This window comes from Phalacrocorax aristotelis, chromosome 5, assembly GCF_949628215.1.
Source record: "Phalacrocorax aristotelis chromosome 5, bGulAri2.1, whole genome shotgun sequence".
NCBI lineage: Eukaryota > Metazoa > Chordata > Aves > Suliformes > Phalacrocoracidae > Phalacrocorax > Phalacrocorax aristotelis.
In genome coordinates this window covers 61,032,156-61,056,221 of record NC_134280.1, presented here as the reverse complement: position 1 = coordinate 61,056,221, position 24,066 = coordinate 61,032,156, and the positions used below count along the sequence as shown (strand labels likewise).

Sequence of the window (24,066 nt, the reverse complement as noted above, 5' to 3'; positions counted from 1 at the left end):
GACCTGAAAAGGTGAGTAGATTGGTTCTTGTATTTGCCTGGATATAAATTAATCTAATAAATCCTGAAGGCTAGAATTTGCTAATATTAAAGTTTGTACTGTAATGTCAGAGATAGTTTTTGTTCAGTCCTTACCAAAGCTGAAAAAAACTTATTTTTCAAAATATATGTATATTTTTATATAGGTAGATAAGTCATGGTGTTCTGCATCTGTTGATGTCAATCAGGAATGAAAACCATAAAAGGAATTGCAATTAAAATACCAGCAAATAGATGGATACTGTTTGAGGTACTCAGCATGCCTTGGGATTGATACAGGTGATTTGTTATTTAATAATAAGAAGAAAAAGAATCCACAATTGCAGATATTTCTATAGAACTAGACCAGAAATGGTAACAGAAAGCGTATGAGGTGTAACAAGCTGTTTTCATAATAATGCTCAGAACAGTCAAACTGTAAGAAGGGAGTGGCTGGGAAAGTAAAAATTGCCTGAAGCACAAGCAACAGGTCTGTCTAGAAAAAGATGTCAAGCAAGTAATATTACATTATTGCTCTGGAGCAAAGAACATTGCTTTTATTAATAAATTGTTGTTTGATGAGCAGGTTTTACTCCAGCTTAATGTAGTTAAGCAGAAAATACACTGTGGATACAGGTGAGAAAACAGGCAGAGTGTAGAGGCTGGGAGGAGATGGAAGACAGTTCTGGTGGTATTTTTCAGGAAAACTTTCTGGTTTGTGCCAAGATCTTGACGGAAGGTTTTTCTCTAAGTAAAATTTCAAGTTTGTAATGTAATGTATCAGCATTTTCTGTACCTTTTTCACTACAGATGGTGAAATACTATATCTGATGTTTAGAAGAAATGGTAGTCCTGCATTTCTTGTTAATAACTGTGTTTTGCTCTAGCTGCTTTAAGCACATGGAGCAGAGCTTACAGCACAAATAAGAGCATGCAGTGCAATCTAGAAATAGAAGCTCTATGATTTTTTTTTAGTATTTTTCACTCTTTTTCTCCATTGTAATTTTGAGCCAGTCTACTGTCCTAATTTACCAACACAGATGGTGGCCATAGATTTCTGGGGGAGTGGCTGGTGGCCACAGCCACCAAAGGACCAAGGTAGCCTAGGTACTTTTTAGCTTTAGTTACTTCAGGGACTTTTAAGGTTCCTTACTTTAAAAAGTAAGTTTTAGAATTGTAACTTTAAAACTAAAGCTCCTTCACTTAAAAGCTTACTTTACTTTAGGTGCTTTTAGCTGCTCCTTGGCAGCTGCTTACTGTACGTGGATTTCCTTTCACTGAGGTGATTATTACTGATGTTACGGTTGCTTTGAACTGGGGGAATTATTGCAAGTAAAGGGGCTCATTGCAGTTCAGAATCAGGTATCTCTAAAGTATTTAGTCAATCTACTAAGCTACTGGCAGATAAATGTGACAACAGAAGATGGAAATCTACCAAAACCAGCAAATTGAAGTAACAGAATGAGAGGGAGTGTCTGTAAAGTTGGCATGTGTAAGCATTCTGAAATTTTAAGTGTATATCAGCTGACTTAATGACTTTCCAGATTATTCTGAGCGTAACTTGTGTTACGACTAATACCATTAAATGAAATATTTGGGTCAGATTATTTTGGTGAAATTCAGTTACATTTGGTTCATACTTAAATTATTATTTTGACAAAAATGGAGAGACCAAAACCCACCATTCATTTACATTAATCTTTGCCTTGGGTGACACTGAAGATTTTTTCTTCCATTTTCTAATATGGCATTCTCATATTGCTCTTCAGATCAATTTTATCTGAAGTTAAATAATGGCTTACCCATTACAACAAGCTATAAATGGCGGAGCTCATATCAGAGCATAGTAGTTTCTGACTAATATTCCTGCATCTGTCCCTCTAGATAGTGGTGGTGTATAGAATGGACATAGGTCACGCACTTTACTGATAACACAGGGGTTATTAATAAATTAGCTTTCTTTGTGTATACTTCACCAGCACCATGGAGAAAAACCTGCATCTCTGGATTCTTAGTTTGTAAGACAAGCAAATAATTTTAACTCAATAAAAATTTTCCGTTGCACTGGGCTTATGACTGCGATTGAATGTTTCTTATAATGCAGTAATTTGGACTCAGCCTTAAGTGTACTTTTAGGGATTTTTTTTTCTTACTGTCCCTGTGAAACAAAAATGTGTAAGCTTTTATTTTAAACCTGACTTTATCTTCTACCTGCTGATTCTGCAGTCTAGTGTCTAGGCAGGCTCCAAATGAGAGAGGAAACATGGGTGGTTTAGCTACCAGTCGTGCAATTGGTCAAGGTGGCCAGTGTCTGAACTGTCACTGGATGAACACTGTACAAAAATATGTTTACCTATGTGACTTGCCATTAGAGATTTTTGTAATATTTATTTAAATTCAAAGTAATTGAATTCTTAGCATAAGTAATTGCATGATAAATACAGATTAGTGAAATTTCAGTGGCATTGGACTAATCAACCCCACAAACATATGACCATTGCCTATACAGTTATCTACAACCTGCATCATTTGAAGGCTACTTCTAGCCATTGTCAGACAGGTGTCTTTCCTGGTGCTTAGAAAGCTGTCAAAATGGAACAGTTTTGAACCACAGATTTAAAAACTTGCTATATCACAAGATTGAATGTCAAAAGACTGAATTGGATCCCTCATGGAAGAGAAACAAAATTCTATGACCCTTCAAAGGCTTTGTTAGTATTCTGAGTTTTGTGTTAGAGCACTGCAAAAATTATGCATAAGTACGATCCCTGATCATCGTTGCATGGGCACTGGTTTCATACTTCAGCAGTGACGTGATGTGCAAAAGGACCTTATTTCAGTGAGAATTTTCTCACTGGCAGTGAAATGGACAGCACAAATTCTTTTCGCCTTTGAAATGTCATCTGTTGACAATAGTGACTGCTACTTGACTAAGAGTCCAGCAACAACAACTCACAAGTAGAGACTAATTTTGGAACATTTTGTTATCCTTCCTGTCAGATGGTAACATGAATGCCTTTAGTCCTGTTTCAAAGAGGCAGCAGTAACTTCAGAAACTTCATACTTGGGGCATTCTGGTTATTGGAACAGGAAGAACTGTATTTTCAGTGTCATGAAAGAAGTGGTAGAAAGATTGAATGAGGGTGTAGAAAGGAGGAGTAAAAATTGTTTCAGAATTATTGTTACTCTTAGGATAGTGATCAAAAAGCAGAGCTCCTACAGAGTTTTCTATAGGTTTTCACCATGTGTTCATTCCTTCATTGAAACCTAGTCAGTCCTCTTTTTCCCCACAGTGCAAAAGGTTGAAATGTACTCAACTTTGAATCTAGGAAACTGTTGTTAAGGATGAGGGGTAGGGGAATCTCAAGCTTCCAGTATTTGAGATTGTTTGGTTTCGTTTCCATCTGCATTTCCTTGTTTTAGTAAAATCTCTTAAAAAAAGAAAAAAAATCAATGATGAATGAAAACCTCAGAAACTCCAAGTCATCTTTAAAGAATAGGAACAATTTTCTTAGTTTTTATATTACTCGGCTGTATTTTTGCTAGTGTGGACTTTTGCTTGTGCGGCTGATTTTATAATGTAATAGTGACATATTTTTCTATCAGGTCTGGGTTAGTGTAATACACATGGTTTTGTCTGTCTTTTCAGTAGAAAGAATAAAGGCCTGAAGAAATCACTAATGATGGCTTCTGATGCTAGTCATATGCTGGAAGCAGCTTTGGAGCAGATGGATGACATCATTGCAGGTATAATAATGCTTTATTTTACATGAAACTATTTTGAGATTTAACAATGTTTGTCATTTTCCCTCCTGCAATTTTTCTGTTGGTTTTTTTTTTTTACTTTTTAATTATCATTCTCAATTTGTCAAGTTCTCTGTAATGCACAGATTTCTCTTGTTTATCAGTTATATGAAGAAAATGTAAAGTAAAATAAAGGCAGAAAGCCCACAATTCTACCTCAGATATGTGAATATTGAAGTAAGAGATATTTACGTTGCTGTAATGCTATATAGTAACTTTAACACAACCTAATTCATGTGGTAACATTCCATGTGGTATGTGTTAGTTTTTTATTTTGGTGTGTCTTTGCAAAAAGTTTTCACCAAGGCTTTCAGATTGCTAGATAGTATATATCTGTATTTTACACACAAACATATATAGATATACATAAATATGTGTGTATATATATAAAATATACACAATTTTCTTTATTTATGATGTATATATTTAAAATAGCTTAGCTATTAATTACCTTCATGGCCTAATGAATTAGAATGCATATCTTTTTTTGACATCTATATTCAGGAGTGGAGCTATGAATTTCTTTTTACACAGCTGTCCACTAGGAAGGCATATGATGCAAGACAGAATTTGCTGTCTTTTGGTGCTCTCATGGTAAGGCAATTAAAAAATTTTCTCTCAACATTACAGCATCCAAGAAGAGAAGTTGATTTCTGTGGTTAGGACCCAGTAGCCTTGGGGTTTGTGCTCACACACCACTCAGTATGAGCTCCTAAAAGAAGTATCTGGGTAGGGCCATGATCTCACTTATGCACAATGGGAAAGCATTCACTAAAGCTCTCTAAGTTTAAGTAGTGACACCCATTCTGTGCCTTCATTCCCTGCCCCCCTTCATGATGAAGAAGGTGACATCAGCTTCTTGTTGCTGCAGTTGTGCTTCTCCCTGCTCTTCCTTCTCTTCTAGTAAAGCTTTCTATGCAGAGACTAGTATGGAGCTTCAAATATTACATCAGCCTAGCCATGATTAGGCAGGAAGTCATTATCCAGGATTTTTCGTTTAAAGAATCTCTAGATTTTTTTTTCTCATCCACATATGAGTCTTCACTTTACTCTAAATGTGCAAGCTTAAACAGACTGCTAAGATATAAAGAAGTGTAAATGTGAGTATATGGTAGATATAACTCCACAAATAACTTTTCACCAATGGAACAAGTTCCAGGCAAATAGGGAAATTTAGATATGTATTTCCTTCTCGCTTCTTTTTCTGAATGCCTTCTCATTTTCTGAAAACCTTATTAAAACAAGATTTTAACCAACACAAGTTAATTGAGATTTTATGTTTTCACCTCTTGCAAAACGTGTACATGGTAGTGAGGGAAGCAATCCCTCAGATATGTAAAGAGGTAACAAGAAAAACAAGTCCCAAACCATAATTCATAAACTAGGGAACTGAAATAATTTCTTAGCCATTGCAAACCTTGGGTTATGATCCTGGCTAGTGCTATAGAAGAGCCAAAGTAACATAGAAGCCTATGTGCCTTTAATTATGCAATGGAACCTGTGCTCAAATCACCTGCATACACCTGGAATTTTTAACTTGGTATCTCTCTTTTGCGATCATTTATATGTTTATATGTAGCCCAGCACACATTGGGGATATCATAGATGCACTGATGATTTCATTCTTCAGAAAAATCAAGAGAAAGAAAAATAGATATATTGTATTTAAACTGATTTTCAGATTAGACTTATTTCCTTCCAGTTGTCAGAGCTTTGTGGTATGTTTCTATTTGAAGGAAAGGGTTAGAAAACTTGTCATGATTTTGAGAATTTTCAGGTTTATCATTCCATAGGATTTCATCTGTTTCAATCTTTTCTGTTAATAGATCGTGCTTCCAACATAGCTCAAGTTGTTCAGTATCTCCTCTTATGAGCAATAAAAGACCATGTATTCAACAAACAGGTATATTGCCTTGCTTATCTGAGCAGCGCTATGTTTTTATAGAAAAAAATTCGGTTTTACTTGAAGATGCCATTTCCTATTCCCTTCAAAAAAGTTTTGCAGACTTACAGGCTGTGTGGTTTTTCCACTGAGAGTATAACATGGCTACTCAGTAGCAGCTCCATGAATGGAAGCTCAGAAAAATGGTCGCTGTGAGCCTAGTTCTGGGTAAGACAACAGGTGTTTAGTGTTGGATATTTTTAACATGGTATGAAAATACAGCCTTGTCATATATGACATAACTGATTAAATGGCAATAGATAACTGCCTAAGAAAATCACATATTTCTTCTAGTTTCATGCTAGAAAAATAGAGATCAGCAGCCACATTTGATTTTTTTTTGCTGTTGTTGTTGTTGGTTTTAATATTCTTTTCCTTTTGGCCACTCCTTTTTCGGATTGTTTGTGCCCCTAATGTTTTAGGGTTCACTGTTGATAAATAGGGAATAGAATTAAATTGTTCCAGGCTTCCAAACAGCATCTCTTTTACCCCTGTCACTCAGTTGCCATGATGGTGGAGAAGCAAAGCAAATGATGGAAGCAATATTCTGTGTGAATCGCATATCCCATTCACAGCTGTTTTGTAGTGATGTTGGTGCCCAAGCTCTAAAACAAAATGATTCAGACATGCTAGTGGTATGTAGAGTTTGTTTTCACCGTGTGTGGATAAGTCATGAGCAAACTCACAACCTCTTGAAGATAATTGACTTTATGACTTCACATTACTTACATTTTTAGTCTAACGTCCACTGATACTCAGTATAATACAGAAAACAGGCTTATTTAAAGATTTCTAATGGGAAAAGAACTAATACATTTCCCAAACAATGAATCTGTCAAGTCTCATCAATGTTAACTGAATACTTCCCATATAATTTCAGAATTATATCTACCTCTACCAATAAAAAATCATATTGCTTTATTCCTTTACCTGTTTTTAGTTATAACATAAAGTAAAAGCTCAAATGGTTGGGAAAGTTTTTTACCTTATTTACTTATTTATTATCCCCCATTGCTAGAAATAGGTAAGACATTTTAAGACAGATTGAGTTAAGCCTGTTCTGGTTGTTCTCCTCTAGCTAATGTTCTGTGTGTTCCAGAACTGTTTCTTGAATATTCTGGTATGATTGAAGGACCAAATATATCTGCTGGAGTCTATACTTGGATAAAGTTATTATCACAATTTGTCTCAAATTGAGGAACATAGTAATTATTCAGTTTTGATTCTCTCTAATTCAATCCAGTAAGCTTCTGTATGCAATTTGGACAGGGGCTGGAAAACAGGAATGTTCTCTTGTCCTGTATGGCGAGAGAACATATACAGTATGAAACTCCTTTGGAAAGAGGACTGGAGGACTGTCATGAAACAAACCAGAACTGAGAGTCTTCTAACTGCAGATTTTTATATATATGCTATATTATGCGAATATTGAACGAGTCATCTGTGCAAATGTTCCTGCTCTTAGTGTAGACTGGAAACAGCAAAAAATGAACTGTTCAGAGTTTGTGCTATATCAGTGCACTGTATCCAGATCCCGTGGATATCTCTAGGCAGCACTGGATTCAAAGGCTAAGGCTAAAAACTTTATGACTGTTAGAAACTTACATAGCTGATAAAAAAGATGTTTCCTTTGGAGTGAGGCCTGAGTGGGTGCCTGGAGAGCTATGCTTTTCTCTTGGCCTCAGAAACCTTTGCCCTAGGCACAAAATGAACATTAATCGCTGTTTTAGAGAAGTGAGAAGTCCAGAAATGTATAACTTGCATTAGTTAATTTTTAGACCTTGAGTGGAGGTACGGTTGGACTTGACAATCCTAGAGGTCTTTTCCAACCTTAATGATTCTATGATTCTATGTATATACACACATGCAAAACCAGCATTCTCTCTGTTTAATGAGAAAACAGTCCTGATGTCTTTTATTAGCTGTAGTTATTATTAAAATATTAGATTGTGGTCTTATCCTTTAAGGTAAGAACTGGGTATGCAAATACATATTACAAATATTTACAGATTTGCAGTCCTACTTTTAGCCTTCTAATTTTAAAAGTCATGTCCCTTACTCCAAATCTTAATGTAGCTCATACATGATTCTGATTAATCCAAATAAAAAAGTCTCACTGTGGACTGTGCATCTCAGTGCAATATAAAATGTATTGGTGTTTAGAGTGCATGAGGGTAGGATTGTGAAGCAGGATTAACAAATTGAATTTCATTGGGCTTGATCAAATTTGACAGATAGGTCAGTGTTCCCAAGTCTTCTGTGCTTCAGTACATCTGTACTGATAACCCACGCTCATAGCTATATAAATTAGGCATGCTAAATGATTAGCCTTATTTGACTAAAATAGCAAAAAGGGCTAATGTGATTGTCCATGAACATTACTTATCCATTAGCTAGAATGACTTGCACTCCAAACAGAGGCTTTCTCTAAAGAAAGAGCCTGTATGTCAGATCTGTCTATGCATTCTTTATTTGAGGTGCATGACTTTGGCATTGCTTCCCTCTAAGGTTTGACCAAGTCATTACTTTCCCTTTTATTCAGCTTGCACCCATTTATTAAAATACGTTTCTTTATAGGACTATAGATATTGATTATTTTTTCTTTGCAATATACCCTAATGAATTAAAATAATTTTTATTTTACTTGTAGCAAACTGCTTCTCTGTGTCAACAATCTGGAATTCTATCATTTCTTTTTGTGAATAATGACCATAACTGTAAGATCTAAAAACTCCTGTCACAGTATTATAGTCTGCTGCAGCTCCAGAGTCTCTTCAAATTCACCAACTAATCAGTGTAATTATTGAGTTTCCTTTTAACTGGAGCTCCTGCAATTATTGCTTACTGAAAAATAATGAGAAAATTAAATGTGTTATCACATGGGTGTGTACTGATATTTCAGTATTAGTACTGAAAGATTTAAAAATATAAATAATTTAAAATTTTGTCAAGAAGTTGTCCAAGAAGTATGCATGTTTAAAATCCCTTCTTTTGAGGTGGCAGAATGCTTGTGTTCAGTTCATTGCTTTAGCTGTGTGCTACAAACCCAACTACTTCCCACACCCTTGCTGGAAAATGGGCCTTTAGAGGAAATTATGCTTAAGAGATGGACAAGATTTTAATTAAAGTTCAATATATTTTCCTCATGGGATCTATTTGCCAGAATTTGAAGGAGGACCTGTTCGTGGGGCTTTTTTTCCTTTTTTTCTTTTATTGTTCTCCCCATCTTAATTTTACTGTGAAAACAATAGAGTTCAAGTTCCAGAGCTACGCTATGTTCCTGGATGTGTTAGATTACTAAGTCACCTCTAGTTAAGCGACTAGAACTCAGATTAAAAATGCAGGAGTGGACAAAAAATACTGACACTCTCATTTGAATAAATTTTAGGTTTTGTGGAATACAGTCTTCACCGAGTTCCTACATGAATAATAGGAAATCAAAATGTTTCCTAGTGACCTCATCCTTTACCCATGATTAGTCATAGATGTCATCACAGGATTCATTCAGAATGTAAGGACTAGTCTCACAGCACTTTAAGTGAAGAAGATAGACAACTCTGTTCTGCTTCATAAGGGACTGAAATTGTCCAGACCAGACAGAAAGCACTTAATCCTATTTTTTGTGGTGTGTGGTGGTGGGGTGCATGGGTCTTATCTGAAATACATGCTGGGTAACATGCAGCTCATGGGCAGTATGAGCCTCTTGTGATTGTGTAGAATGACTACAGAATAGCTTCTATGTTTTCTTTTCAATTTGTATACTTCCAGATGGCTTTATATTTTTATCACTTATGTTCTATTGAAGGTTCACAGTATTTTAAAATTCAAAATTTAGTTTCTATAGTAAAGGTGTATAACTTTTTATCATTTTAATACAGAGATCTTTGTGGAATTACATTTTAGATCACTGAACTGACACAGACTATATTTGAAATTATGAGAGAAATAAAATAATTGAAATAATGAGCATTTTCTTTCATTGTATGTCAGAGTCATTGAACAGCAACAGCTGCTGTGGTTTTCTTCTATTTTCTAAATAAATTGTAATTGTGTTGTTAGGCTGTGCTTCAGTTATGATTAGTGTATTTCCTTTTTATTTTCTGTTCTTCAATCAATAACTTAGGCTTTTTTCTGAACAAAAGAAAAAGTATATCTACAGGACTTGTATATCTTGTTACTACCATCCATTAATTAAAGTGAGCATTTGTAAAGTTGTACTGTTCAAGATACTGTAGTGGGTTTTTGAAACCATTAGCTAGAGCATATTGATGCATAGATCTTATAGCAATAGATATATGAAAAATTAAATTAAATAATAAATTACTTGAAACCAGGTATTTGTTAGAGAAATATGTAACTTCCTGTCATAACAGTTCCAGAAAATTATGAATCAAGAATATTGTGAGGGTGAAAAAAGGATAAGAATGGTGACCTTTAACCATCCTGGAAACTGAAGGGGAAAATACAAAAACATAACACGTATATTTATAATTTGTAGTTCAACATTCAGTTTTATTTTATAACACTTCTTATAGCTTGTTAGGTGCTGACATTTAGCTTTAGATACTTGACTTTGAAAAAGCTAATTAGTTAATTCCTTAGATGTCGTCAACAATAACAGATTTATAACAATTTAAAATCTTTTAAAACTTTAGAAATATAGCCATTCACTGTCTTTCTATTTACTTAATCTGTAATGTTTCACGTCAGCTATCTGTGGTCTTTCTTTTAGGTTTGTTAACATCTAAGTCATGGCCTCACAATCTGTGCGCACTCTTGAATAACCATTGCAGCCACTTGATACTATATTTTGTGGGGGCTTTACCCAGGCTGTAGCCTTCAAATTAAGACCTTGCATAGCTGTTCAGGTGCAGTTTTGATCTGTGTTTTGAAAGCATGTGAAAATTATAGCAACTTGCATGTTGATGGTGCATGTGCAGCATTGTCTACTCATTCCTTACCCAGGGTTGCCAGAGCAACCTGAAGTTTGGAATTTCCGCAATTTTGAGTGCTTAACCTTGCAAGAGGTCATTATAGCTATTTGGGCTACTGTCCATAAACACGCTTCCCATAATCTCACTATCCTAAGCATGTTTTCTCACAGATAGTGGGGGTCTCAGGTCAAGACAGAATGTGAAGACTCTCTGAATCTTGTTTGTAGTACTGATGGATTCCCTCTGTAAACAGGACAGTACTACAGAATCTTATGGAGCTGAAAGCATTGAGAACTTGTTTCCTATAAACACTTAATGATCTTTTACAAAAATAATGTTTACAATTGTTTTGCATAAGACAAAATTGCCTTTAAATGTCCAAATCAAACAGTGATTTACTGATCAAGTTGGTCTTTGACTTCCCTTGCATGTGTTCCTGCCTTTCCAGCAAAACAGCAAAATTAGAAGTTTTCCTGAAAATAAGAGTTGAAACTAGTTCAAAATGGGGAAATCTTTTGCAATTGAAATATTCTACTTCAAATTCTTTGACTATAGATAAACAGTTCTGTCAGTATAAAACAACAAATACAGTCATGACCTAGACACCTACTTCAACTTAGCAAAAACACAGTACTACATTGTGTTTATGCAGAACAAAATCCACACATCATAGGTATTTGTATTAAGTTTTGAAAAAGAATGGAAAATAAACAGAAATGTAAATAGCTGCAGATAAAATATGTAGCAAAGAAAGGCAGTTAAGCCATGATGGCCATAGCCCCACAGGACTGAAAATCTGAGGCACAAAGGTTCTTTTGTGGTTTATATGATGTGATCTGTTTTTCGGTACATGAGTCACTCAGTTGTTTTACAGACTTGTGAACAGATTTCTAAGATTTTAATTTAAACAAGTTTTATCAAATGGGATTTCTTTAAATTCAAAATCATAGCTTCTCAATTTCCTACTTTAAGCCAATGAAATGTATTTGAAAGAGTTTTTAAAAATCAAAGGAATGTAATTTTTACAAGACAAGATGCCTTTATTTCCTCACAAACTGAATGCTTTTATTTTCCATATGCTTTCAGAGATTCTTTTTTGGAACAGTATTCATGTTACCAGTAGCTTACTACTGCTTGCTACAGTTCTGGATTTTGCACTAAAACGATGTATTTGTTGTCTCACAACACTATTTTAATTAGACTACTGGTTTCACTGGCCCTAAATACACTTCTTGTGTGTGTGTAAACACAAGGGGAAAAAAAAAAAAAGAGAAAATTGATGCAAGTATTTGTTTTTCTTTGTCTTTAATAAAATGTGTTGATCCTGTTTTTCCTGTGCCGTGGAGACTCGGCCTGAAATCTCCATCATAGCTGCATAATCCGTCTTCCTTTTTTCACCAGCTCTAAGGCTGCTTAGCTTGTGTGTCTGGATAGGAGAGATCTTTTTGTTGTAGTTGTGTATATAGTACCTAATGTGCTGCACATCACAGCTTGGAGGCTATAAGCGTGTAAAAGGAAAAAGGTTGAGTAATTACAAAGGTAATTTGTGTAAGAAATGATAGGCAGTTCTTGAAAATTGTCTCAAGTATTCCACGTGTTGTTGAAAATAAAGTTCAGTTGAAAATCATTGGAGCTGCATAAACTTGCAGCTGAATGTGGTCATTAATGCTTCTAGGCTTGGAAATTTTTTCCTAGGGCTTCCTGCTAATCCAGCTTAACAGTTACTGTTCCCTGTAGTTAAAGATCTAAAAGCAGACATTTAGAGGCGAAGCTAATATGAGCTATGATTCAAAGCACACCATTTGTAATGTATTTTGCATTACAGTATTAGAAGAAAGGATTGTGTGAGCTACCTCTTCACTCCTTTGACAGAAGTCTTAGGAATGAGGAGGCTGAATTATGTCCCATCCAGACCTTACTACTAGTTTACGTAAATTAACGTTTTCAAGGCTATCTTCATGAGAAAAAAGAGACTTGTGCTTCAAAGAAAATGGCACTTTGTAGTCCTGATGGAGAGAGGAAGAACTTGGACAACATATATGCTCATTGAGTAAAAACTCAGGTAAAAAAAAAAAAAGTTGTCTAGCAGTGTAATGATTGACTGAAAGGCCACAGTAAATGTTTGTTCATAATTTTATTCTAAATGGTGTTGGTCAGATTTCAAAACAGTTACCCTAATATTTCAGTCTGATAGGAAGTCATCCTCACCCTAGTGTAGAAGTAGCTCTTGGGTTTTGTTGTGGGGCTTTTGTTGTTTGTCGCTGTTTTCTGTACTAAAGGAATCAGCAGTTTTTGGAAAATCTCTTTTTAACCACAGATGCTTGAGTTGTGTATTACCAGGAATTTTTTTCTAAAACTCAGGCAGTTTTAGAGTGAAAAGACTGAGATAATAAGGATGAATGTAGGGGACTGGAAGTTAAGATGCAAGGAAAAGAGAGAGATCAGAAACAGTATCCACTGCTCAGAGTGATGAAAATTGGGTGGTGGATGCATGTATACAATATAAACTGAGGAGAGTGTATTTTCAAACTGGCAAGGCTTTCTGCTTCTTTCATTACTTCTGCTTAGTAACTTATTTTTGCAAGCCACCAGTAGTGCTGTTTTCTGAATAGGTTATGTATTTGCCCAAAAGGAATGTTTCTTTGAAGTCATTTAGCTAATTGCAAGGCACTTTGAACTAAAAATGTGATTGCATGGTCAGGGTGTAGGAAAGGTGTAACTTAAAAGTTGTTCTTTTTTATTACGTTTGTTGTTCTTTCTACCATACTTATACAGTGCAGCAACGTTTAACTTCCTTCATCTACTGTCTGTATATGGAAGCCAGAACTGAGCTGCTTGGAATGTCTCAGTTCCAATACTTCTTTTTTCCCTTTCTTTCTCTCCTACTCCTCTTCAGTGGACATTTATGATGATTAATTGTGTTCCAGTAGTACACTAGGAAACCATGGTGTTGAGTATTGTATAAACATAATGACAAAAGATTCCCCTCTGTCCTGTTTACCCCCAGAAAAAATTAAGCACAGGAAGACTGAGACTTGCTTAAGGCTATATGAAATGTGTCTTTTTGCAAGAGTTCAAAACTGTGCTAATTTTTCCTGAGTATCTATAAAATTCTCATGCTTGAACCACATTCTTCCCCACTTCAACTATCTATAATAAAGCTCTACACAAATTAACTGCTGTTAATGGTATATCGGTAACGTGTAGTGTTCTGTTTGCACTGTGGCATCTCTTTTTTTTGCATCAGTCTGCAAGAAGATCCAAATTCTTATTGTCTGGTGCTAAAACTTAATGTGCTTTGCAGCATGATTATGTGAAGGCTTCAAATAATGCAAAGTAGAATTATTTACGCCTACGCACTTTTACTTCTGTTTTTCAGGGTGTGTTCTTGTCCTTCTGGTGAGCAATATATATCCTACTTAATATGAAACTACATGGAAAGCAAATAAGGGAAGCAAGCCTGTGATTCATTTGAATTTAAGCAGTAAAACAGGAACCTTTCTGAATTAAAATGCTGAGTTGAACTCTGCATTTCTGCATTTCTTTACCTAGTATAAAGTGCATTAGTTGTTGCATTCAGAGGAATTCTTCATTTTCCATTACAGTCAGGGGAATAAAAGGTCCCATAGCAAGCCAGCTTAAAAATAATTTCACAAGGAGGAGTGGACGCCTGTATTTGATGGGGAGGTGTGAAGGGTCATGATCTCTTAATGATGCACTGAGATCTGTGAGTAGCTCCTGTTCCAGACAAGGCGAGTTACTCATGGGAGGGCTTTGTAACTTTTGTTGAGTACTCTGGCCCCTATCCAGCAGATCAAAGCACTTTTAAGTCCTTGCTCAATATTTGTGATCCCATTGACTTGAAACTAGTGGAATTTTGATTGCTGAAAGCTAGAATCTTCAGCACATCTCAGAATTATGCACCATATTCTCGGCATGATAAGGGTACAGCTATAGTTTGGCATTTTGGTTGTTTGTTTCTGATGGTATCAGACAGGGGTACATGCTTCTTTCACCATCGCCTGCTTTTGAAGTCTAAATACAAATTTTAAATAGTACTTATATTGATGTTTTAATAATTTATTCCATGGATAATAACCTCAGCTGAAAGAGTGAAAATTATGAAAGAAATTGAGCCTTTCAATCTCTTACTTCCTTCATTTCACTTTAGTTGGTATTAATCAAAGAGATGTGTTTCCTTTCAAGGTTTAATGGAACTAGCATATATAAGAATTTACAGACAGTTCGCTTGTAAGATCATTACATCTTTATTCATGTAAGCAAACAAATACTGTGCTTTCTGTTTACTATTATTAGCTACAAAAAAATTTGAAGTATCTTGATTGTCTTCTGCAGTTTAAAATCCTGTACTATTTATGCCCAAAATGAATTCCCAGTCATAAGTATCGGGTAAGTCATAAGACATACCAGCTTTTGTGTGTTGTTAGGTAGTTCAGGGAACATGAGTTTGCCAGAAAGATGTCTTTGACAATTTTCATTTGTTGGATCTCTTTTTCTTAGCAATGATTAGAAAAATATTTCCTTCTTCTGGCTTCTTTTTTGTTTCTCATATCATGCAAATTTAAATGGAGGAAAACTTCAGGCAGGAAAGGGAACAGTAAGGAAAAAACCCTGAAAATTCTTAAACTGAATTTGTCTCAATCCCTAGATGTATCTCTCTTGGAAAGTAAGTAGTAAGCCACTCTGGCTGAATGAAAAGATGTAAGAGGTTATATGATCCAAATGGCTCTTGCACAATTTGGATATCTGCTATTTTTAGTTGCTAGAGTTTAATATTAATCTGCACTAGGAAGTACATAAACAGAAACAACTAAGCTGAGACTATGAAAATACGCAAGAAAATTTCTAAATATCTTTTAGTGGTTAGAATACTCAAATCCAGCAAAACAGGTAATTGATCCTCTCTTCAAAACGAGATAATTCAGGACAACAAGGTTGATTTACGAGCTGAAGTTGTCTTGTGCAGCAGTCTTTGTAGCACCGGATATTGAAGAAACTTTATCTTGGATATGGTCTTAGCCAGAAATTAAGATGAGATCTCGCACTTGAGGTATTAAAATAAACTCATAAGCAGTGGAAGTCAACAAGACCAAACAGTTCTGAGTTTGAAAAGAGTTTAAGACTATTGAAATACTGAATATTGAACTAATGAAAATAAAAGAGTGTTGCTTTAAAATATTAAAATCCCTACTACTGAGCCTTGCAGAACTTTAGAAATTTCTAGGGATGGTTTTGCGTTGTTTAATACAGTCAAACAAAAGCCCAGGCACATCCTACAGTAGAATTCAAACCACACAATTTTTTTGCCACTGTAATTGATCTGACAGAATTCTTTATGTAATTAAAGCAGTGGTTGAAGAAAACCTGGTTAATATTTAGAATTTTTCCAAAAGCTCTGAGTAAAGTTAGGCATTCAGAAAATGAGCATTCACAAAATATTGTGTTGGATCAAAAACTGCTTGAGATGGGAAACAATATTAGGATTAAATGATCAGTTAACGTTTTGGTTAAAAGCTAATCTAGGTGCAGAAAGCATTTCAGTGTACTAGGACCTAGAGTGCCAGTGTATTAATGAATTGTATTTAGGTATGAGTAGTATATCAGGCTACATTTAAAATGAACCATTGGGATCAAACACAGTTTGTAATGTTCAAACCATGGTAGATAAATAACCACAGTAGGCAAACTAACATTTATTAATGCACAGCAGTGTGCATTCAAGAAGAAAATTTGAATTACTTAAACATCTGGGTTTCAAGTTAGATACATCTGCTCAGGAAAAAAACTTAGGAAATAATTTCCAAGGGCCCAGTGAAGATTTCTGTTCCTTTCATAACAAAGATGCAAATGATGTTATACACAGGAGTAAAACGAAGAATAGTATACTCTATATATAGGAATACTATCGGCTATACGAAGGAATACCATATGCGATGTGGATCCAACATACACCTGTAAATTATGTTACTAAGTGAAAGGATTGAGAGGAGTACAATACAAATGATTAAAAGCCTAAAAAAAAAATATCTCCCGTGAAGTCAAATAAAGGGGGAAAATGTGATTGCTTATGCCAGAGAGAATAGGAATGAAGACATGAGTGCAATCTGTTATGTACATGAGGTAATGAATTGTAAACAAACACTGTAAAAAGTAGAGCAAATAGAAGTTTTCCATCTGACTAGTTCTTAAAGAAAGGGATGTTAAATGAAATCAAGGTCTGAAATTCAGGACTGAGAAAAGATAGCTCATTTTAGTGTGCATCTCATTGAAAACAGGGTATTAAGACAAAAAGATTCAGAGATATTAGAATTTGTATTATTTATAATTCTTCCATCAAGTGAGACATGTTTGTTGCTATGCCTGTTGTTCTTGAGAAAATAATATTGGCACAGAAGGGAGGTGTAATTTAGAGAGCTTTCTGTAATTTAGAGAGCTAGCAAAGTTTAATTAGCCATTTTTATTGCTAACTTTTGGGGTTTCCTTCTCTGTGAGAGGGTTTTAAACCTGCTCAAGGTCACATATTTTTCTAGTTCCGGTAACACTATCTATATTAATTGAAGTTTCTTGTCAAAGGACTGCATCAGTCTTTCTTATGTTCCTTAACACTGCTCTGTGTGGGGACCTCTAACTATGTAGCTGAGAATTTAGTGACATCTCATGGTAACCATGGAAAATTACAGGTGATTTGTGGTAAGGTTTTAGCGTTTGTAATTTAAGGGACCTTGCAAATGTTTTCTAGGTTAAAATTCTTTTTTCATACGCTTGTACATACCTCTCATATTTAATTCTCCAGTGTTTGTTATGTACCTAGAGGCCAAGTATTTCTAAGCCTGAAATACTGATACTTGTCAGTTAACATCTGAAGTTCAGATGTTGTACTGTGTAGTAGTATTTGCCACTTACAAAACAACTATATAACATTATTGTCTCTCCTTGTTTTACTTGTTTTAGGTACAAAGTCAGCTACAGAGTATGCTAATGGTGGTTATGATATTGTGTCACCTGCTCCATCAGTATACTTGGGCACATTTCAAATTTTGCATCTCCTGGAAGATCTAAAGATGGCACTGGAAATGCTAGAGGATCCTCAAGAGAAAGAAGCATTGCGGAATCAGATTCCAGGGGCCACAGCAGTGTGTATACGGGAGTGGTTTGAAGAGAATCTGGTGAGTAGTTATTTACAGCTTTTCCATTTTGTTTGTAAACAGCATTGGTTCGAGTATTTTGATACTTCAATTATTTTTATAATAACTGAAATCTACATGCTTAGAGAACTGCAGGGGATGGTCAGTAATCATAGAAAGCTGAGGATATTACCACTTTATGTGCTGATTACTAAAGAAACACAGATAGAGTAATATAAGAAGCTGGTAATAGCCCTTATTTTGACCTTGGTGAGAGAAAGGATAGTAGCAATGAACTACCAAAATGTTACCTTTCTGTGGGTTTTTTGGTTTGGTTTGGTTGACCCTTTTCTGGTATAACAAACAATTTCAAAACTATAAAACTTTTCATTTTTAAACAACCAATTTAGAATATGGTGGGATTGACCGTTGAAGGGACAAACGTAAATTGGATGATTCTCCTGTCCTTTTCCTTGCAAGTACCTTGTACACCAGGCAGAGGTGGTAAATGCAGAAAAACTCTAGTTTCTGAGAGACATCCATATTGGGATAGATGGGGAATAAACATTTTACTATATTGGAAAAGAGTGAGACTTAGCAGGTGAGGAGCAGATCTTCAGACAGACCTTAAAAGAAGAGACCCACTGGATGTAAAGGAAGAGAAACAGAAGATCTTGCCAGAACACTCCTCTTCAAGCCTGTCACTGCAAGTGAATCATGGTTTCCTAATAAGTAAAAGCTACCTATGACTTTCTCAACTTCAGAAAGGTTTTCTAGATGAATGGATTTTCTTCTGGCTTTGTCAATGCATGTTACTTTTATGTAATTGTGTATGTAGGTTCTGGTTCAGTGTTTATCATCTGCTCTAGCTGCCTTGTGCCTATTGTAACTTCATGTTGTTGGAAAGGTAGCTGCTTTTGTTTGAACTTGTCAACTACTGGTTTGTTGGCATTCTCCACAGAGTGCAGGTCTGTGGCTGGGAAGTCCTGTTTGGGACTGTACGAGAGAAAGGAATGAGAATTTGGTACCAGTTTTGAAAGCAAAAGGTGGAGGCAATGTTTAATTTGGATTTACAGTATTAGATTAGGTCCATATCCTCAGGCCAGCTCTTACTGAATTCCTGCCTTAGCAGAAATTTTAATGCTTTTTCAAAGCTTTGCAATAGCCGAAAGATATTTTTAATGCATAAAAGACACAAATTTTAAGAGTTGTTCACAGTAAAGTTGGCCCTGAACCACGAAGTTGAAGAATTTGGATCTGGTGGTCTGGTTTTTGGCCCCTCTGTTGCAGAAATATTAATTAAGCTAGCTTTTCAGCTCTGCAAGGTAGGTAACACTTGATGTTTTGACTCTTCATATTAATCTATATATGCCCATCTCTTTTCATGGGAAACCAGCCAGAACAGAAGCCACAGTTCCCTCTTAGAGTTGCAGTTTACTGGTGTCCCTAAAGGATCGAGTAGTGCATCAAGAACAATGTTCATTTGATAAAGCAATTGGGCAGTCTGGATTCAGAACCAACAGAACAGGGAAGCTGGTGGTATAGAGTATCTCTAGTGCAGTATGTTGAGATCACTGTTTTTTAAATATTTTGCACTCTTCTGTATTGACAAATCCTGCACTTCTTTTAAAGACATGCACTGGGAGAGTAGTGCATAGCTGCTGTGACTTATTTGAAAATGGATAGTAATCTATGTATTTGTAGACTTTCTAAGTATTTTTACAAGATGCAAATAATTTGTAAACATGCACACAACTTCCATGGACTTCAAATCTGGAAGAGCTTTCTCCACTGGCAAGGAGCAGTTTCAACTGGAATTTGGGAATAAATCTGAAATCTGATAAAATTCAGCTCAGTTCAGTAAAATCAAGTGTGTATTTCATAGGTATGTCCCATACTGAAAATTCCTTTATTCCATCCCAGAGCTGTGAAACATGATACTTGACATGTGAAAAAGAATAGTCAACGTAGTAAGCTGTAGAGAATGAGAACTCTCTGGCTCAATGAATCCATTCACATTGGAAGCCTCAAATGAAGTTTTGTAATCAGTAGTTTATGAAATGTTGGTGTGTCAAAAAAAAACCCTGCTCAATTCCCATGGTTTAAACACATTGAGACTGAAGCAGTTTGCTGATCTATTAAAGACATAGTTAACTAGAAATCAATTAATATTTAGGAACAATATCAGCAATACAACAGATAAACCAGAACACTAGATGCTTAAAAAATGTTAAGGAGCACCTACAAATTTCTAAATGCAGTTCTATAACTAATTCCAGAAAGTGAAAATCACACAGACATGCACACATATGCATTCACAGTTACACGCACACATTTCCTCTCTCACAGCTGGTGTTGGTTACAAGCATGAACAGCCTCTTCTGTGCATGTGGGTTCCCTATTTACACACATCCTAATGGCCATGTGGCTTTAGCTTTTGCATGTACCCATGGAGCTCCCTGCAGTCTGCTAACCCATGCACTGGTGAGCGAGCACCCCACGAGTTCACAGACACCCCTGAGGTATGGGTCCCCCATTGTTGCAACTGGTAACTATCAAGTAAAACATACATAGAACATACATAGAAAATGCCAGATGCTGTCTAGTGGCATTCGCTACAAGGTGTCTTTCTAAGCATTCGCTTTAAAGTGTGGGCTCATAATTCAGTACAGAGATTTGGAATATATTTTAATTGTTGTATTCAACTTAAATGTTACATAAAACAACGTTTGATATCAGTACCAATAGTTGAATTGTAGTAATCTTTGGAGTGGATGGTAAACGGATGCTTTTTGAGCTTTTTTTTTTTTTTTTTTTAAGAACTATTATAGGTTGGATTGGAGGGGGGGGGTTCTTTTGTGGGTGATTAATTCCACATCTGTTTATTTTTCGGGTCCAAATGCATTCCTTTGAAGCTGGAGGCTGCTCTAGCATGTACTGAATAAGCCACTGGTTTTAGAGAATACAGCAACCGCTTTGTTTCTAACATTATACAGGAATAGGTGAGGTCAAAAATATTGCCACCTTATCCTGACTAGGAATACATTAGAAACTAAAGATACAAAAAGCAATCTGACATTTATTTTAAAAGCAGTTAAGGATGCTTCTTTCAAGAAAAGAGTGTTAATTTATGATTCTTCTTCACTTGCATGCTTGAAAATTTTATTAAAAATCATTGCAGCTGCCGTCCTTAATCAAGAATACAATCAGTGTGCCTTATGGAAATCATTTCTGTCTTGCTACTGCCCTATATTGGCTTTTATGGGAAACTGCAGAAAGGGGAGTCAGAAAGAACGCTCAAGACTAGTTTCTTCTGGTTAGTATCAAACAGCAGCATTTAACAGCTAGCATTTTGGTTTAAGCAGAAGTATGGATTGGAAGTCCTGATTATTTTCTTGTGTGCTCCTTCTGCATTAGCCATCATCATAACCTAACGCAGCCTTGAAAGCTCTCTCAGGCAGAGTATGGCTACCCCTGCTAGCTCTGTTTGTGCCACGCAGCAGTATTTGGGATTGCAGGTTAGAGGGGCAGAAAGTGACTGAACCTTCTTTGTTTTGTTTGTATTGGAGTATGATCTAGAAACTAGAGCTCAGTTGTACTGGAATGCAAAAAATAACTTCTACAGAAAATTGCCTTATAATTCAAGTAGCTTTGTAGCTTTGTTAATTGCCACTTTGTGGACTGAGCTACACCTAGTGTTTAAGTAAATAAGACTGTGGAGTTTAGCCTTTTGGTTAGCTTTGAGGCATATTGGCTGATTCCTGAGTCAGGAAGCTTCTGTGACAATTATAGATACTATAGCTTTCTCACTAGAGTCTTACCTTCCTTCAATTCCATAGTACCAAACTGTGGAATTTATCAGACATGAAATATCACCAAGTTGTGTTTTGTGTTTTGTTTGATTTTTTTTTTTCTAAATTGTAGTTGTCCACTATAGGTGTGAATACCAAAGATGTGGGAAAACTTAGATATGCCTAGAGTGTGAAAACTTTAAACATCATGTTTCATACCTGATACTACCCTTCTTGCTTACTTCCTCTTTTGAAAGCATCTGCTTTATTCCTTTTTTATGGAGCCATTGAAGGTGATCTGCTGTTTCAGAGATTTGGTGGAGTTGGATTTTGTGCTTATCCTCTACAATCCTTTAAGGAAGAGGCACACCATTTGTGGAACTAGAGGTGTGCTTTTTGAAAAGGCTCCTTTTTACGTTTCTGCAGTCTGGGATCTGTGAACATATTAGATTCTTGAGTTTACAGTATAACTGGGCACAGTAACTGTACTGCCCCGGCTTTGAGTTAGGTGAAATAGGTTTGACAAAGTTAGCGCTGAATTTAGAAAGATTATTACTATGTATCATAGAATGAGGATTTAATAGTTTCTGTAACTGCACAAATCTTTTGACAAAGCTAAAACGGAATAAAGCATCATTAATTATAGACTCTTAACTACTTAACTGCATTAAAAATTTTTGCCTTGAAGTAAATGTCTGGAGTGTTTTACAGGCTTTATGATTGTAAGTTCTTTGGCCTTAAAAACAGGACAAAAAGACCTGAGGAATATCATGGAGAGTTCATATAAAACAATTTTGTGTATAGTTTCAATACTTCTTGTTAAATATTTTAGCACTACCAGTGACCATGTGACATATCACAAAGCAGGCAGTAATTTCAGCATTAAAAATTAACTGCTGCAGTAACAGCTGAGTGCATTTGACTCCGTGAGCTACGAAAGAATGTATTTAATTACAGCTTCATTTCATAACTCTAAATGACCTTCTACACTCTTAATTCTTTTTATTTTATACATCTTTACAGAACCCTTTTCTGAGTAAAGAGGAAGCCTAGTGTTCTTACAGTGGTCCTAAAATGATTTTAAGCATGAGTGAAAGCCTCATTTCCAGGATCACAAAACATGATTTTCCTTCCATTGGAACACTTATATTTAAAGCCAGCTGCTTCACCATGTAGCTTTATATACTGTCCTTAAAATGCTGATTCTCGAAAACTCATTAGTATTTTCCTGATTATTTTCTGTTTTGTCTCAGAAGCCTAATTCTGAAGATCTTTCTAAATGTTCTAAATTTGAGAAAACAGGAAGGGGAGGAGGGCAGAAGAAATAGTAATGTGTTGTAGAGGCAATTTGTTAAAGTAATGTTCTTTGTCTCATTTCATGCTCTGTGTTTTTGTACTGGTGAAACCAGACTTTTTAGCAGAAATAGTATAAATTTCTTAGAGTCTTGATTGCCATTTGGCTATTATTAACATTCAGAAGAGATTGTTTCCGCTTTATGTTAAAATCAAGGATTCTTTTCCCCCTAGCATCTTCACAGGGAATTGGATTAAAACAGTAAACGCCAGTTCAGAATTCTGGCTTGGTGGAGTTTGTGAAGTATGGAAATTACTTCAAAGTTTTATTTTAAACGTGTTAAAGTGCTTTGCTGAAACATAATCACTGGTCTATTTATTTCACTTTTGTCTAAGATTAATTTTACAGAGTTATCTATCCAGAACGGAGGCAGAAAATGGCTGCAATAGACCGCACTTTGATACACTTGAAAACATGCTTTTATAAAAGTAACAATAGAATTTTTCAGCAACAGCTGAGTGGGAAGAGAATATATTCTGATCAATGCCAGTTAAAGCCAGTATATTTATCTGCTGGTAGATTTGACTGTGGGACTCAACTGTTGAGAGTCACGACAGAGCTATAAATAGCTGAATCTTCCCATTGCCAAGTGGTATTAACACATGTTAAATTGAAAATGGACCAATAGAGCCTGCTTGGGACAGTGCAGAAAAGCCGTCATTCTATAAGCATTCATGTTTATTTTTGCCAACTTGAAACATTAGATGGGTATATTTTCTGAGCAGTAGTCAGAGTCAAAAGTTGTATGACCCAGTCCTCCACTGTGCTCCAGCTCCTTTTCAATGAGTTGATGATGTAAAAAAGCCCTGAACTGGAAGCTTGGGGAACTCTGAGAGGACCAGATCAGGTTAGAGCAATTCACAGCGCACAAGAAATAGCAGTGTCGTGCATATGTGCAGCTATTTATGAATACTAGAGACTGCCTTGGAGCTGGTGGAAAGGGGTTGTACACAGCTTGCATGGTGTTTTTCTAAACCAGGCCTATTTTTTTCATGTTTTGTGATTGCTTTGTCTGGGAGTCAACCCTATCACCTCTGACTGTGACTACTTGCTGTCATAGCTGTTGGCAGAGGTAGGAA

General features: G+C 35.7%; 1 protein-coding gene across 1 annotated transcript in view; it reads left to right on the top strand.

Annotated features, from left to right (window-relative positions):
* Positions 1–24,066, top strand: part of PPFIBP2 (PPFIB scaffold protein 2) — a 110,556-nt gene that overhangs the window by 18,041 nt on the left and 68,449 nt on the right. The window contains exons 2-3 of the mRNA XM_075094877.1: positions 3,667–3,764; positions 17,670–17,884. Of these exons, the coding sequence (XP_074950978.1) occupies positions 3,698–3,764; positions 17,670–17,884 (282 nt within the window). The 5' untranslated portion in view covers positions 3,667–3,697. The remainder of the gene's footprint in view (positions 1–3,666; positions 3,765–17,669; positions 17,885–24,066) is intronic.